This window comes from Lottia gigantea, assembly GCF_000327385.1.
Source record: "Lottia gigantea unplaced genomic scaffold LOTGIsca_3, whole genome shotgun sequence".
Taxonomy (NCBI): Eukaryota; Metazoa; Mollusca; class Gastropoda; family Lottiidae; genus Lottia; species Lottia gigantea.
Genome location: NW_008708986.1, coordinates 5,929,754 through 5,943,537, shown reverse-complemented (window position 1 = coordinate 5,943,537; position 13,784 = coordinate 5,929,754). Strand labels below are relative to the sequence as shown.

At 32.5% G+C, this 13,784-nt stretch overlaps 1 protein-coding gene across 1 annotated transcript; it reads left to right on the top strand.

Moving 5' to 3' along the window:
* The first annotated feature begins 1,217 nt into the window (after positions 1-1,217).
* LOTGIDRAFT_228686 (hypothetical protein) lies at positions 1,218-10,232 on the top strand. Its single transcript, XM_009057393.1, has 5 exons — positions 1,218-1,417; positions 4,668-4,818; positions 6,985-7,121; positions 9,133-9,277; positions 9,918-10,232. Exons 1-5 carry the CDS (start codon positions 1,393-1,395, stop codon positions 10,144-10,146), a joined length of 687 nt encoding a protein of 228 aa, XP_009055641.1. The 5' UTR covers positions 1,218-1,392; the 3' UTR covers positions 10,147-10,232.
* Positions 10,233-13,784: the final 3,552 nt, after the last annotated feature.

Below are 13,784 nucleotides of genomic sequence, written 5' to 3'. Positions count from 1 at the left end.
ATCTATGGAATTACAGCAGACGGCATGTGAATCAAAGTGATAGGGTCGACGATATAATTATTATATCCACATAAAATTTCAAAATTGAACGCGTCATATTTTTTTTTAGGTTTTTTTTATTTTTTTATTTTTTTTTTGTTTCATTTTTTAAATTTAATGCTACTTTAATTAGTCATTATTTTCTTACAAAAATTTTAAAATATGCACGCTCTTAATTTTTAACATGATTGTACCTTTGAACTTTCTGTATACTCACAGTATGCGTTACTTTTAATTACCGAATAACTCACGTATTTTATATCAAAGAATTCAATTACACACAAGAAAGTATAACTTATTTACTATGTTCTCGAGAAAAAAACTATTTTTAATCACCATCTGTGTTCTGGTGTCTTCTATTTCGCTATTAAATAGACAAAAATCAAATCCATTCTATAACTTCAAAATTCATGTAAATTTGAGTAGTTCCTTCTGGTTTTTCGTTTACACATTAGTTCAGTTAAACTTTCCAGAAATATATAACCCGGAGGCGACGTAGCATGGTTAATAAAGTCTTTGGCAGTGAATCTAACAACATCGAATTGGCACATTTCAAAAGAGTAGACATATGCGACTGTCCTTAGAAACTCTCGCTCCATGTTCACTATATTGCGTTGATACCAATATTCATAAGCAAAATCATGGACGGGAAAGCAGGTAGTACAAAATTTTAATTTTTTTTTGAGTGTCATATAGTGCCCGAGTCTCTGAGAACGACCAATTTATTATCATTGTACTAGGGTGATATAAATGTTTGGATTATGTGAAAGCATTTATTACCAAAAGTAGGAAGACAAAAGTACTTAAATTTTTCCCTGTAAATTTTGAAATGAAACAATAGCAATCTGTATAAGCATTAGATTGTTAACTAACAGATCGCTGAGAATGACAAAAACCAGAACAGATTGGACAGTTTTTGATCAACTACACCGACAAATCATCACGTTACAAACGACCGAATGTAAATATGAAAAAGATTTAAAGTTTGACTTGGGTCAAGAAATAAAACGTACGACATGTAGAATTGGCGACTGCGCACTGAGAAGTCGCTGAAGGCACGGTGTGTGTTGTATTGTTTCATTACGGAAACGTTTTTCAATTCATTGTTTATATTTTGTTTTAGTCAGTTTATAGGCATCTACGCGGTAAAAATTGACATCACCTCGTGTGGGTTTCGAGCTTGTTCTGAAGAAACGTACTTGTACTTGAAGGGATAGTATCGCGGTATTATTGTGGTTTTCATAACCAATTGTTGCCAGTTGCTTAAAATTTCGTGAATATTTGTGACCTCTTCATTCTCGAGAAGTTCAAGGGAGGATTAACTGTGTCATTTTTAGGATCCAAATCAACAAAATGTTACGGCTAATTATTTTGATAGGTAAGTGTGACACCATCTCTTTACAATAAGACACATCCTGTAAAAGGTCTTCATATCTTTAATGTTAAAACTGCACACTTTGGTATTTACTGACCGCTTTGATGACATTTTGTCAGTGATTTTGCGCATTATTTAAGACATGAAAAATGAAATATTACATAACAATATTGTTTATGTATATTATGAAACGATATGGATAAAAAGCTTCACCCTGCAACAACCCATTGCACAGTATCAAGATTTTGTATGCGATCTCTAAATGTAACCAGTGATTCTGATATTGACGTTCGTTTGAAAGTTTTAAGATAATGAATAAGAAAGAATTATTAACATATCCCCGACCTTCCTCAGACAAATACATAAATTCTGAATAAAAACTTATATCAAAATCAACAAAACTATATCACTATAAAAATAAATTCATCTTTTGTCGCCAACCGTTTCAAAGGGCATCTTTTTGTGAAAAAAGAACACATTGTATTTATGTATTGCCTTTTATTTATAAACTAAATCTGAGTTCTGTTATTTGTTCACGAATTTTGTGGACAAACAAAGCAAATTTTAAAAAAGTAATATTTGAATGTTTGTTAAATGATTTTTTTTTCATACAAACGATGTTTTGGTACGCAACATTTGTAGAATTAATCCGTAGCATGTACCATACACTTAAAACTCAGAATTTCAGATTTTGCTGAAAATAGCCAATAAGATGACATATGATATCAGTACAAGCGCATGTATTCTTCTCAAAGTACAGAGGTTGGGGGCGAATCTTATCTGCCACATTGTGTTTCATCTATTTATCCATGGACATGAGTTTTCAACACAAACTGTGTGCTAGCAACTGTGCATGTTAACCGTTTCTTTATGATCAGAATTTGCCCAACCATACACTTACCACGTTATCAAAATTAGATGCTAATTCAACCTGAGCCGTGTAACAGAACGTTTATTTCATCATCATAAAAAAGACAACTAACAACTAGTCTTAGCTTATCGTGTCTAAACGTTTCCTTAGTCGGTTAGAAAATGTTTATTTTAAAATAGAGTCAATTTTGACAATGTAGCAGAACTAAGATACGAGTCAATACAGTCAATAATAGTTTAGAGAGAAATTTTGTATTATCTGACACTTTCTCTCTTGTTGTCTCACGTCAATAGATGACAACCGGAGACAGAATTATCTTCATAATATATTACAGAAGTTGTTGTCATTCAGAGACCATTGTTGATAACTGGCTCGCTCTCTAACTTGGAGGTTTGGGTTCTTTGGCTGTTTTTCAAGTGAAGTGTTTATTGAAGTGTTTTATTTCAAACATTGTGGAATGATTATTGGTGCCTTACTTGCCTTGTCTTGCTGAATAATGGGTATCACCGACAGTACTGTCCAGTAACCAAACACAAAACATAACACTTTCGAGTCTCTAGTCTTGAATACTAGCGAATCTGTGGCCAAATCTCTTGACATAGGTAAATCCCAAGGGGTTTAAAGTTTAAACCTATGAAACCTCCTTGGCATTTCCCGAATAATTGTACCCATCTATAGATGGGTTGAATGGAATAATATGGAAAGGCTTATATTTTTCACGATAAATAATATCCCACAACCAATACATCCCCAATTGAGCTACAGTTTGATCGTATTCAGTTAACAAACAATCTCCCAATAACGTAAGAATCATTGGTTTTAGAAAACCTAGTATGTAACTTATCCTCAACATATTATGCAAAGGTTTATTATAAACAAAAACTATAAAATACATGCAATAAGACAACATGTCAAGGCAAACAAATATAAACCTTGATAAACAAACAAACAGCGAGTTGTTGTTGAAAAACATCGTTTAATACAACGAACAAACTTATTCTTTACAACTTATTGCATTACGTTGGTTAAATGCCTTAAGCTCAGATTACGCCAGTACACGCTCAAAAATACTTAAGGAATTCAGTCCAGAATTTAAAAAAATATTTTTTCCCTCCATGGAATCTTTTGTTTTCAAGACCAAGAAGTTTTATGTGACTTCTGTTTTCATCAACTTTCGGAAGACTTTTCAACTGGGAAAAGCTTAATTAAGATTATAAAATTAAATTTTTTTAAGATATGTCACACTGATTACTGTAATTTTTTTACAAAACGTGAGTTTGTATATTTTATTAAGTTTTTTTTGTGCCAGATCTTTTTTAGATATTTCTTGAGGAATTTATGATTAACAAGGGTTACATTGTCTGGTTTTATTATTGAGGTTTTTACTCTACTTTCAATGCACCAATGAATGTTTGGAATTGTTAGTTTTTAGTCCAAATATGAGCCATTTTACTGAAAGATTAAAAAGAAAAATCAATGAAATATTATTTGTCATTACTTTTGGAGATTCAATTTATTTTTTCAACATCATCATAAATGGTCGATATTTGTCATCATTGTTGGGGACTAATAGAGGATTCACAAAGTGAATATGTTTCCCTGTTAAACCTATCTGATTCATATTGTAACATAGCTATACTAAATAAATTAACCTTTTAAATTTACCTCTTCCGCGTATACATTTTTGTATCTGGTATTTATTTGTCACCATTCTGAAATAGATTGTTGAAATATGAATCAATGTGCTGTTCAAAATTTATCACACCCGTTAAATGATAGGTATAATCATTTCTGTTCAAAAGGAAAAAAAAGCCCCTCGGAAGATAGGAAAAGGATATTTGAAATCTGACTCAAATGTGCACTTCAAGTGCTGTTTAAAATCTACCACATCTGTTAAATGATATGTAGTGTATCTATGTTGTGCTTGATTCCTTGCCTAACTTGATTCAAATCAGTAGTGGCATAGATACACCGTATGTTTAAATGTTAAAAGGAAAAGGAAAGCTCGGTCAGAAGATAGGAAATGATATTTGAAATCTGAATCAATGTGAACCTTTAACTGATAGGTGATATATAATCTATTTATGTATTATGCTGAACGCTTATTAAAGTTCGTTTCAATCTGTAGTGCTATAGTGGATTAGTGGTATACATATGCCTTATGCTATCAATGCATTGGCAAAGAATAGGTACTACTCTCTTTTCAAAACCATTGCTCATATAATAAAAAACCGTACAAGCAAGACAATTCCGTCAATCAAAACTCTCGTCCAAAGAATGGCAAAATCGGGAGTAAAGGTAGTATAGTTGCGGACTCTTCCAGAGAGAAGTACCATCAGGTGTTTTGGAAAGAGTAAACATCTTATTCTCTTCTATTTTCAGTGTGCTGTGTATTTTACCAAGTAGATTGTCAGTCAGTAGCACAGCAATGTCTAACAGAACAGATCAGAAATAATGCTGGTAATACACGACAGTTAGCTATACAGCAATCTCCTGAAACCACAACTCTTAATGCTTTTAGATCAATTTGTTCGTAAGTACCTCACTTAAATTAAACTTTGACCTTTGACTTTTGAAACTACATGTCGAGAGGACAGTTATTCTCCAATTGCTTATTTGGTTTGTCGTAGCTGAATAAAATGGAATTTATCGTTCTACTGATTGAGAAGAGTGGAAGTCCTCAGTTTAAGGCTTATACAAGAAACGAGCCACGAACATCTAATAGAATGTGGACCAAAATTATGGGGTATAAAATCAGATGTTTACGAAGCATTCCTTTGACTACTTTACTTGACAATAATATTACAACCAATAATGTAATAATATATAATAATACCATAATAATAAGGTTATATTTGACGTAAGACACTACAGCTGTCCTCGTGCAAACACTAAAGTTTTTTCAAGACTGATTAGTGCAATGGCTTACTGACTGGAAGTCCATTTGAACACGGACTGTTCAAATCTCTTGTCATATTCATCCCGTTTCAAGTAGATTCATTCAAAGAGCACACACGCACTTTGGGCATTCTTTTACTGTACCTATGGATAGACTTATTTTTGTGTTCTTTTAGAAAAGGATGTCGAGTCAAAAAATCAAATCTTTAGAGTGGAATCAGGGAATTACTTTACAACTCTTAGTGTTTTCGGCACTTGATTGTTTTTTTCTAGAAATAGACAACAAAAACACCAAAACCCCGACTACAAAAATACCGTTTCGAGAATTCATGGAGTTATGAATGTTTGTCTAACTTGTTGCCAAAATCTATAATGCACCTAATAGAGTCTCTCTTTATTTGGTTTTAACTTGTTGTTTACGGCTTCAATAATACCGTCTGATTGGAGATGAAGTCTTGATAATCTCCTAGTCTTTGATCAAGGACTCTTCAAATCAATGTGTTAAATTCCAAATTCTACAAAAAATTATTCCAACCTGTATCAGCGTGTCTATTGTAAAAGCCGAAATGTGATGATCTCTTTAATAATGTATCTGGAGTCGATTTTGATTTATACTATATGAAACAGTAAATTATAATTCTTCTGGAACAGCACGGAGCCAATAACTCATCTGTCCGCTTCCGATGTGCGGGATGTGAGTTTTGACCTAAGCTAAGAGTTTAATTGTTCATTTGACGTCACTCAACAATTGTCTTGGATAGAAAATCGACACCCCTCTTCAAAAAACCCTGTTACCCCTTCTTAGTTAGTTAAACAAAAATATTTGTTTACCGAAAGCACACGAGTTAGCGTTTGCAACTCCTATTGACTCTCAATTACAGTTTCCAGTACAGAATTACCGCAAAACACATGTTAATGGGCAATCACACAAAACCTTTAGCCCGTCAGTTATACGCGTTTCGCACTGCACAACTGGATTATTGAATTCGGTTATAACTGAATAGAAAAATCCAATTCAATTCGATTCGATTCGAGTCAATTTGCTTTCGCACTACAAATTTATCTGGATAGCCACATTCGAACTTCCGGAATTGAACTACATTGCTAATCAATAAAATAAATATGATCATAATAACAATATAATTTTCAGTTTCCTCTTCCAATACATATTCGATTATTTATCCGGATAACCTTTTGTTTGGTTTTGCACTGTCAATTATCTGGATCGTATCCAGACGAAATCCACCATCGGAGGTAGATTTTTTTATCTGGTTATAATCGAATTAGTTTATTTGCTAATGCAAAAGCAACTTAAAGTTATTGGAATGGAACTGGATAGAACTGAATTACCTTTGCAGTGCGAAAGGAGTATTATATGCATGGTTGTCAAATCAATGAGTTATTACTCTGTTATAACAAAAAATATAATTAATAACTAATACAATACAATTATAAAAATTATTATAATATGATTTTATAAAAACCATATGCATATAACTTCATAATTATAGACCTTATGATAATTAAATATATAGATGGATAAATAAACCAAGTACTAACGATCCGAACCTGCAACCCGAAATCCAAAACAACATATTGGCGAAACATTGGTAGGAATTGATACTAAGAAGTAAATAAAATACATAATTTGGCTACAAATGTTTTCGCCCATTTAATTAACCCAGAAAACTTCTTTTCAATTTCTAAATGAATTATCTGCCCTTGAACAGTACGTGTTGATGACTCCAAGCCCCCCTTCCAAATCCAATTATGATGCCACTTACTGTATTTTCCTTTTCAGAAATTTTGACAGCTATATTCGATGTTTCCAAAGCAGATTGCCTGGTTCCATAGATTCGACAGATAGATTCCTGACATTAATGTTTGATTACAGAGCTATGTGGACAGCCTACAGAGGTCTCTGTAGTGACCTTAATGGTAAGTGATCTCATTGATGTAAGTTCTGAAAAAGAGATAAGGTGACCAATTTGCAATAAAACACTTGCGGGTAATCAATGGAAGCAATGTGTGTGATACATGTTTTTCTTTGGCACCATAATCTGTATGATCCTGTTTACCATACTTTATTACTGCATGTACAATGAGTACGCTAAAAGTTGTAGTCAACTGATAAATTTCATAACATGGTCCAAAAGATACCAAAAGTTAAAAGTTGGTGAACTTTAAAAGGGGGACGTGAATTCGAGTCTATCTAACCATTAAGTATTTATTGCTTCTATAGAGTGTCAGTTTAATAATATTTATTCGCACTAGACTTAATTAACATTGTTTAAAGGAGCGATGTACACAGATTTGTCGAGTTTTCCGCATTGTTTATACCCATATGTGTTTATTTATCGTGCTTGTGGTAAGAGCTACGTGGTTAAGATTACAATTTGACATTTGACTCCGGGGTCATATTAAGATGTCATTAAGAACATTTTCAGATTAGTCTACATTCGACAAATATTTGGAATTGTTTTAAGAAGCCTAATCCGTACCAAACATAGACGATAAACTGATTGAGATATATGTTATTCCGGGTGCTCTACTTTATCTATTAATAGAATTTCACAAAATTCAGATGATGACTCTTGTGAGTTATGGTCAGAAAACAAATCGCGTGGTCAAGCAAAGATATTTTCGCGTACCCGGATCTTCAAACAGGAGCAGTACACCTTAGTGTACCTGTGTAGTTTTAATTAATATTTATTTTACCAAAAAATTAAAAAAATGAATTGGATCTTGATGAGCACATATTACTTTGCTCGAATATATCTAAGTATTTTCTTAGAAATCTGATTTGTTTTTAATGTTGGTGTTTGAACAGCAAACACTCTTAACTGTAGTTGATGTTTCTGACAGGCTCTGATATTCCAACATGTAATTTAGGATAATCAAAAGGACTGACATGCAAAACTAGTTTGGTCGTATGAAACAGTGCACTTTACAGGAATTCATGCCCTAGCTCATGACAATTATAAAATACACATTGTCTCAAGCCGGACCAAGGACTATCGATTCAAAGCAATAGTGACGAACACAATTGATGAATTGGACAAGGGTGTCACAAGCATAAAATATTGGGACATTATTTAAATTATGTATACGGAGCTGCGGTCCAGATCATTACTATGCGACTACATCGCAAAAACCGTTTGTTTTTATACGCTCACATGGAAATGTGGACATATATTGCCGTTGCCCCTGTCCATCGGTCCGACAACATTTCTTGTGAACACAATAAAGACTACAGTTTTTATCTGATTTTAATGAAACTTGAAGTGATAATGTATATTGATGAGACAAGTTTACGATTTTTCGATCAACGGTTTTTAAGTTGCCCTTGACTTAGGATAAACGCATCAAAATTTGTTTGCGAACACAAGAGAGACAACAGTTTTCAACTGATTTTTAATGACATTTGGTGTGATCACAATATTGATGAGGTCTTGGACAAGTTTGAACTTGATGATTTTTCGATGAACGGTTTTTGAGTTATAGCCCTTGACTTGAATGTTTTAAAATTTGTTCATGAACACAATAGATACTACGGAGTTCTTGTGATTTTTATGAAATGTAGTGTGATGATTTATATTGATGAATTAAATGTAATGAATGGAGTTTTACGCCTTTTTATTTATATTGATGAGATCTTGGTCAAGTTCTTGATATTAGAGCTGTGTGATTTAATAATTTTTATGTATTTGGGTTATTGATAGTGATTTTAAAATTTTTTTTGGAATTACTCAGCATAAATAACTGGCACTGAATTCAAACTAATAAAATTTCTTTAATATGAGAAAAATGGACTTTAGTCACTTAAAACTGTTTTATCATTTCTGACACCTGCCAGTGGGCATATGTTACCTTGCCTGGCAAGCTATCTTTTTTCATTTTAAGATGCTTTTTATAGTCACTTATTATATACTACTCTGTGTAATTGTAGTTTTAGCAACAAGAATACGATGTTTATTAAGTACACCAGAAGTTAGAAGATGTTATGATATATTTAACCAAGGTGTTACACAAGTTGTTAATTTACAGAGTCAATCTAGATTGGACGAATATGGCTTGAGAAACCTGGCCTGCAAGTAAGTATGCTATTACCGTTGAAGTTAACGTCGCTACAAGCTCATAATCGCCCCAGGGAAACTTTCTGAATAAGGCAACGTTAATATTTGTCTTGTAATACAGTCTGTCGTCGATTCCTCTGGTAAGATCTAGTTATAAATTTGAGCTCTGTCAACTGTGAAAGCTAATAATATGATGACTCTATCCCTGCGAAAAACATAAACTAAAAGCTTCATTGTACGTGACCGAGTTATTAATATCTTGGCACTCATGAGTACAAAAACAGCCAATACCAACAGAAAATAATGACAATATATTGACAGGTTCGCATCAGATATTTCAGTGGTTGACAACATCTTGCAATCTACCATACAAATTAAATCAGAGGACGTCCAGCGGACATGTTCTCGTGGATATAGACATAACAGCTTGAGAGTCGATGGATTTAGACCTGAAAGAGACGCGAGCTGATCTAACTACAAAACATTAGATTTTTAAAGAATAGTCATTCGGCGTAAATTCAGTTAGTTGGAGTCTTGATAATGCCTGTGATACAATCAACTTACCCCAGTATCTTATATTTTTCGATTATCCGCAAAAGTTTTCCATATAAGGGTTCTCAAGCGTCTAATTCGTTGTATTGGAATTATTCATTTTCAGTGTATCTGTTCAAAGATATCAATGTGAAACACAAGTATACAGTTTTTGTGATGCCCAAGCTGGTGAGATCATGCAAAGTTTTTTCTACGCCGGAGTTCCACCAACCTGTCGAGACTATACTGGTACTTACTCCAGATATACTCATATGTATGGATCCGGGGAAATTACTAGTATTTCAAATCTATTATTCACCTTGCCTATCTTCTTGATAATCTCAAAATGGTTATAACCGTGACGGCATCATCTCATGTTTGGCTGGACGTAAGTGCAATCATATCCTCATTTGCTGAACATTTTGATCTTTGAAGATTCCTTCCAAATGTACAGGATGAAAATTATTTTGAGTGTTTGAAAAAGAGTTTAACTCTGAGTCAAAGACTATCAGTGCTAATTGGGTCATCTTAAATTTCGTATCAGCAAGACAGCGTTTTGTACCAGTGCAACTTTCTTTCCCTTATGACCGTTCTCTTTATGACCCATATAACGCATGATTTACATTATTTTTGTAAAATCCAATCCAATCATTTTAACTTTGGCACTACACGCTATGAATGAACCCTTTAAAAAATTAAGTACGACGTAAAATTGCTTGGTAATAAATTGGATATAGTACATATACTATATAGGACTCAGAAAAATGGTTTGCACCTCCAATTGTACCCCTACTATATTTTTAATAAATTTGTACATATGATTGTTTAACGTTTTTTCCCAAAATATGTGTCAGAATGCAACAACTAAATTCAATTACAGAGTTGCCGGGTATTCGTACACCCTTTTGCCACCGCCAATGTTAGTGTAGTAACAAGCTTTAAGTGCAAAAACCTTGAATTTTTATTTCACAAAACAATATTATATCATACTGTGAATGTAACAATACTGTAATGTAATACTGTAAACAGAATTTCTTTTTCTTACAATTACTTAATATGTGTGTATATGGTTATGATAAAACAAGATGCCACGAAAATGCATTTGTTATTTGTAAAAACCTTATATTATCCTATATGCACAATTAAACTGTGTTTGAATCTCTCATGAATTACTTCCCTTTGATTATTACCACATTTTAGAAACCTTACGGGAGATTACTCATATAGCACATCATGACAAGACATTTACTGCGCTTTTTATTGTGTATAATGTATTTCATGTATGATGTATGTTGTTTTTATATGTATTATATCATGTCTCTGTTTCATTATTGTAAATAAATTTATTTATACATATAGAATGGCTTACAGTTAACACTTTCCATGGAATGGTTTCAAAGCCATTCCTGTTTATTTTTCTTTTTAAAAAAGTATCGAGATATTTATAGACAGATTCAACTGACGAGATTGTTTCTTACAGGGTGTAGTATTAATATCAACCGACTTACTGGAAAGCAGTGAATGGTGCATAATATATTGTTGATGTTACTATTTATTGCCGAGTGCTGATAGATGTTTAAAACACTATTTCGACAAAATAACCATTTTAAAATTTTAAAAATAGGAACTAAAGAAATGCAAAAATAATTTGTCTATAATATTAGCAATACATCATTTTTTTTTTTTTTTTTGATGCTCCTTGATACATTTCATTTCATTTTGTCATTTCATCATTTTTTTGTTAACTTTCAGTTCTGACTGAAGCGACCCGGTTGCCTGCTTAAGTAAACTAATATAATGTTGCTCAAGGATCTAATTAACCTCATTTATACTAAATGTCTCCACGAGAGGCAAGAAACTCATAATTTATTAATATACCCTGAGAAACTGTTCGTTTTAAATAGTGCACCGGCCGACACAGTGATATGTATGCCACCAAACAAGAGCAACGTTAATTGAAAATGTGTTTGCAATTGCTTGTAGTCAATTTGTAAAACTTTGGGGTAAATAGGTCTACGTTAAAAGTCAATTTATGGTGCACACCTATTTAGTAAACTTGTAAATACACATCACATGTTAGTTACGTTGATAGGTTAGGTTGAACATTCGACCCTTCCCTTATAACGCGTTATACATTCACCATTATAATTGTATAACTTTAAAGTTTTAACAGAAAAAAACCTAATCAGACCATCTCTGTTGCATCGCAGACCTGTGCATTTGGGAGACTTCTCAGCGGAAGTTACCAATATAGCATCATCAGAAGTTTCTGCATGCCTAAGATATCGAAAGTGAATCTAGGATTGGATATCAGGTACGGTATGGAGTACAAAATGCTTCAAATAATTCTCCGGGTGCTCTAGGTCAATGTTAGCCAAAGCCGTGTTTAGTGTAGTTATATAAGATGTTGTATATACACGTATTGTAATTGAATTTTTTTTTCATAGTCTATGACATCAAATGTATGCAAAGAATAGTGCAAATGTCCCCACTGTATATGAAGTTGAAAACCTGCGTTGTAGACGAATTGAATTTCGGTTTATTACTCTGGACTAGTGATACAAACAGCCGAAATAACCAGACAACTATATCATTACAATATTTCCTTTGAAATTGGCTGAAATTTGATCATTGTGTTTTATTTGTCCCAATTTGAAATTTCTAAAGGTATAATGTCAGTAGGCTAACAAATAGACGACTTTCTTTACTTGTAGACAATTCGGGTTTAATTAAACAAAGATTCATATATTCACTGGATTGAATGTGCTCTCATCTTAATATATCATAGCTGTGAGCTGCTATCTTTAGTGTATGCAGTGCACTGGACATAAATGAATAAATAATACATAAATAAATATATACTTTTAAAATATAACGCACTCTATAAGTAGATGAGTTTCTTGTAAATTGGGATTTGTCCCATTGAAAACTGAATAAAACAAAGAAACAGTATGACAGACACAAATATTAAAAACTGAATAAAACTAGAGTAGCCTACAAAATGACAAGAGTAAAATTGGGAATGATAACATTGAAAATTTAGAACTGAATTAAACTGAAATACAATTATGATAGACACTAAATAAGTAAAAAACATTATGATAGACACTAGTGAAAATTTAAGATTTGTCATGTTGAAAACGTGAAACAGAATAAATATTAAGTACAAACTGGAAGACACTAGTAAAAGACTTGTTTTGTTCAAAAAATTTATGGCAGGCTCTAGTGAAAGATTTGGATTGGTAACATTGAAAACTCAACATTTAAGTACAATATGGCAGACACAAGTAAAATATTTGGACTGGTATAACCGAAAACTCCATAAAACATTAGTACAATATTGCAGACACCAGTGAAAGATTTGGATTGGTATTATTGAAAATTCAATAAATAATAAGTATTATATGACAGACACCAGTGAAAGATTTAGATTGGTTTAATTGAAAATTCAATAAATCATAAGTATAATATGACAGACACTAGTGAAAGATTTAGATTGGTGACATTGAAAATTCAATAAAACAGAAGTACAATACGGAAGACACAAGTGAAAGATTTAGATTGGTGACATTGAAAATTCAATAAAACAGAAGTACAATACGGAAGACACAAGTGAAAGATTTAGATTGGTGACATTGAAAATTCAATAAAACAGAAGTACAATACGGAAGACACAAGTGAAAGATTTAGATTGGTATTATCAAAAATTCAATAAATCATAAGTATAATATGACAGACACTAGTGAAAGATTTAGATTGGTGACATTGAAAATTCAATAAAACAGAAGTACAATACGGAAGACACTAGTGAAATATTTGGAATGGTAAGTCTACAATACGGAAGACACTATTGAAACATTTGGATTGGTAAGTCTACTATAAGGAAGACACTAGTGAAATATTTGGATTGGTAAGTCTACAATACGGAAGACACCAGTGAAATATTTGGATTGGTAAGTCTACTATACTGAAGACACTAATGAAATATTTAGAT

Excerpts from the sequence above, each read along its gene's own strand:
- LOTGIDRAFT_228686 (XM_009057393.1), top strand. The coding sequence starts at position 1,393 with ATGTTACGGCTAATTATTTTGATAG. Across the intron at positions 4,819-6,984 it reads GCTTTTAGATCAATTTGTTC|AAATTTTGACAGCTATATTC; the intron begins GTAAGTACCTCA and ends TTTCCTTTTCAG. Across the intron at positions 7,122-9,132 it reads TCTCTGTAGTGACCTTAATG|TTTTAGCAACAAGAATACGA; the intron begins GTAAGTGATCTC and ends GTGTAATTGTAG.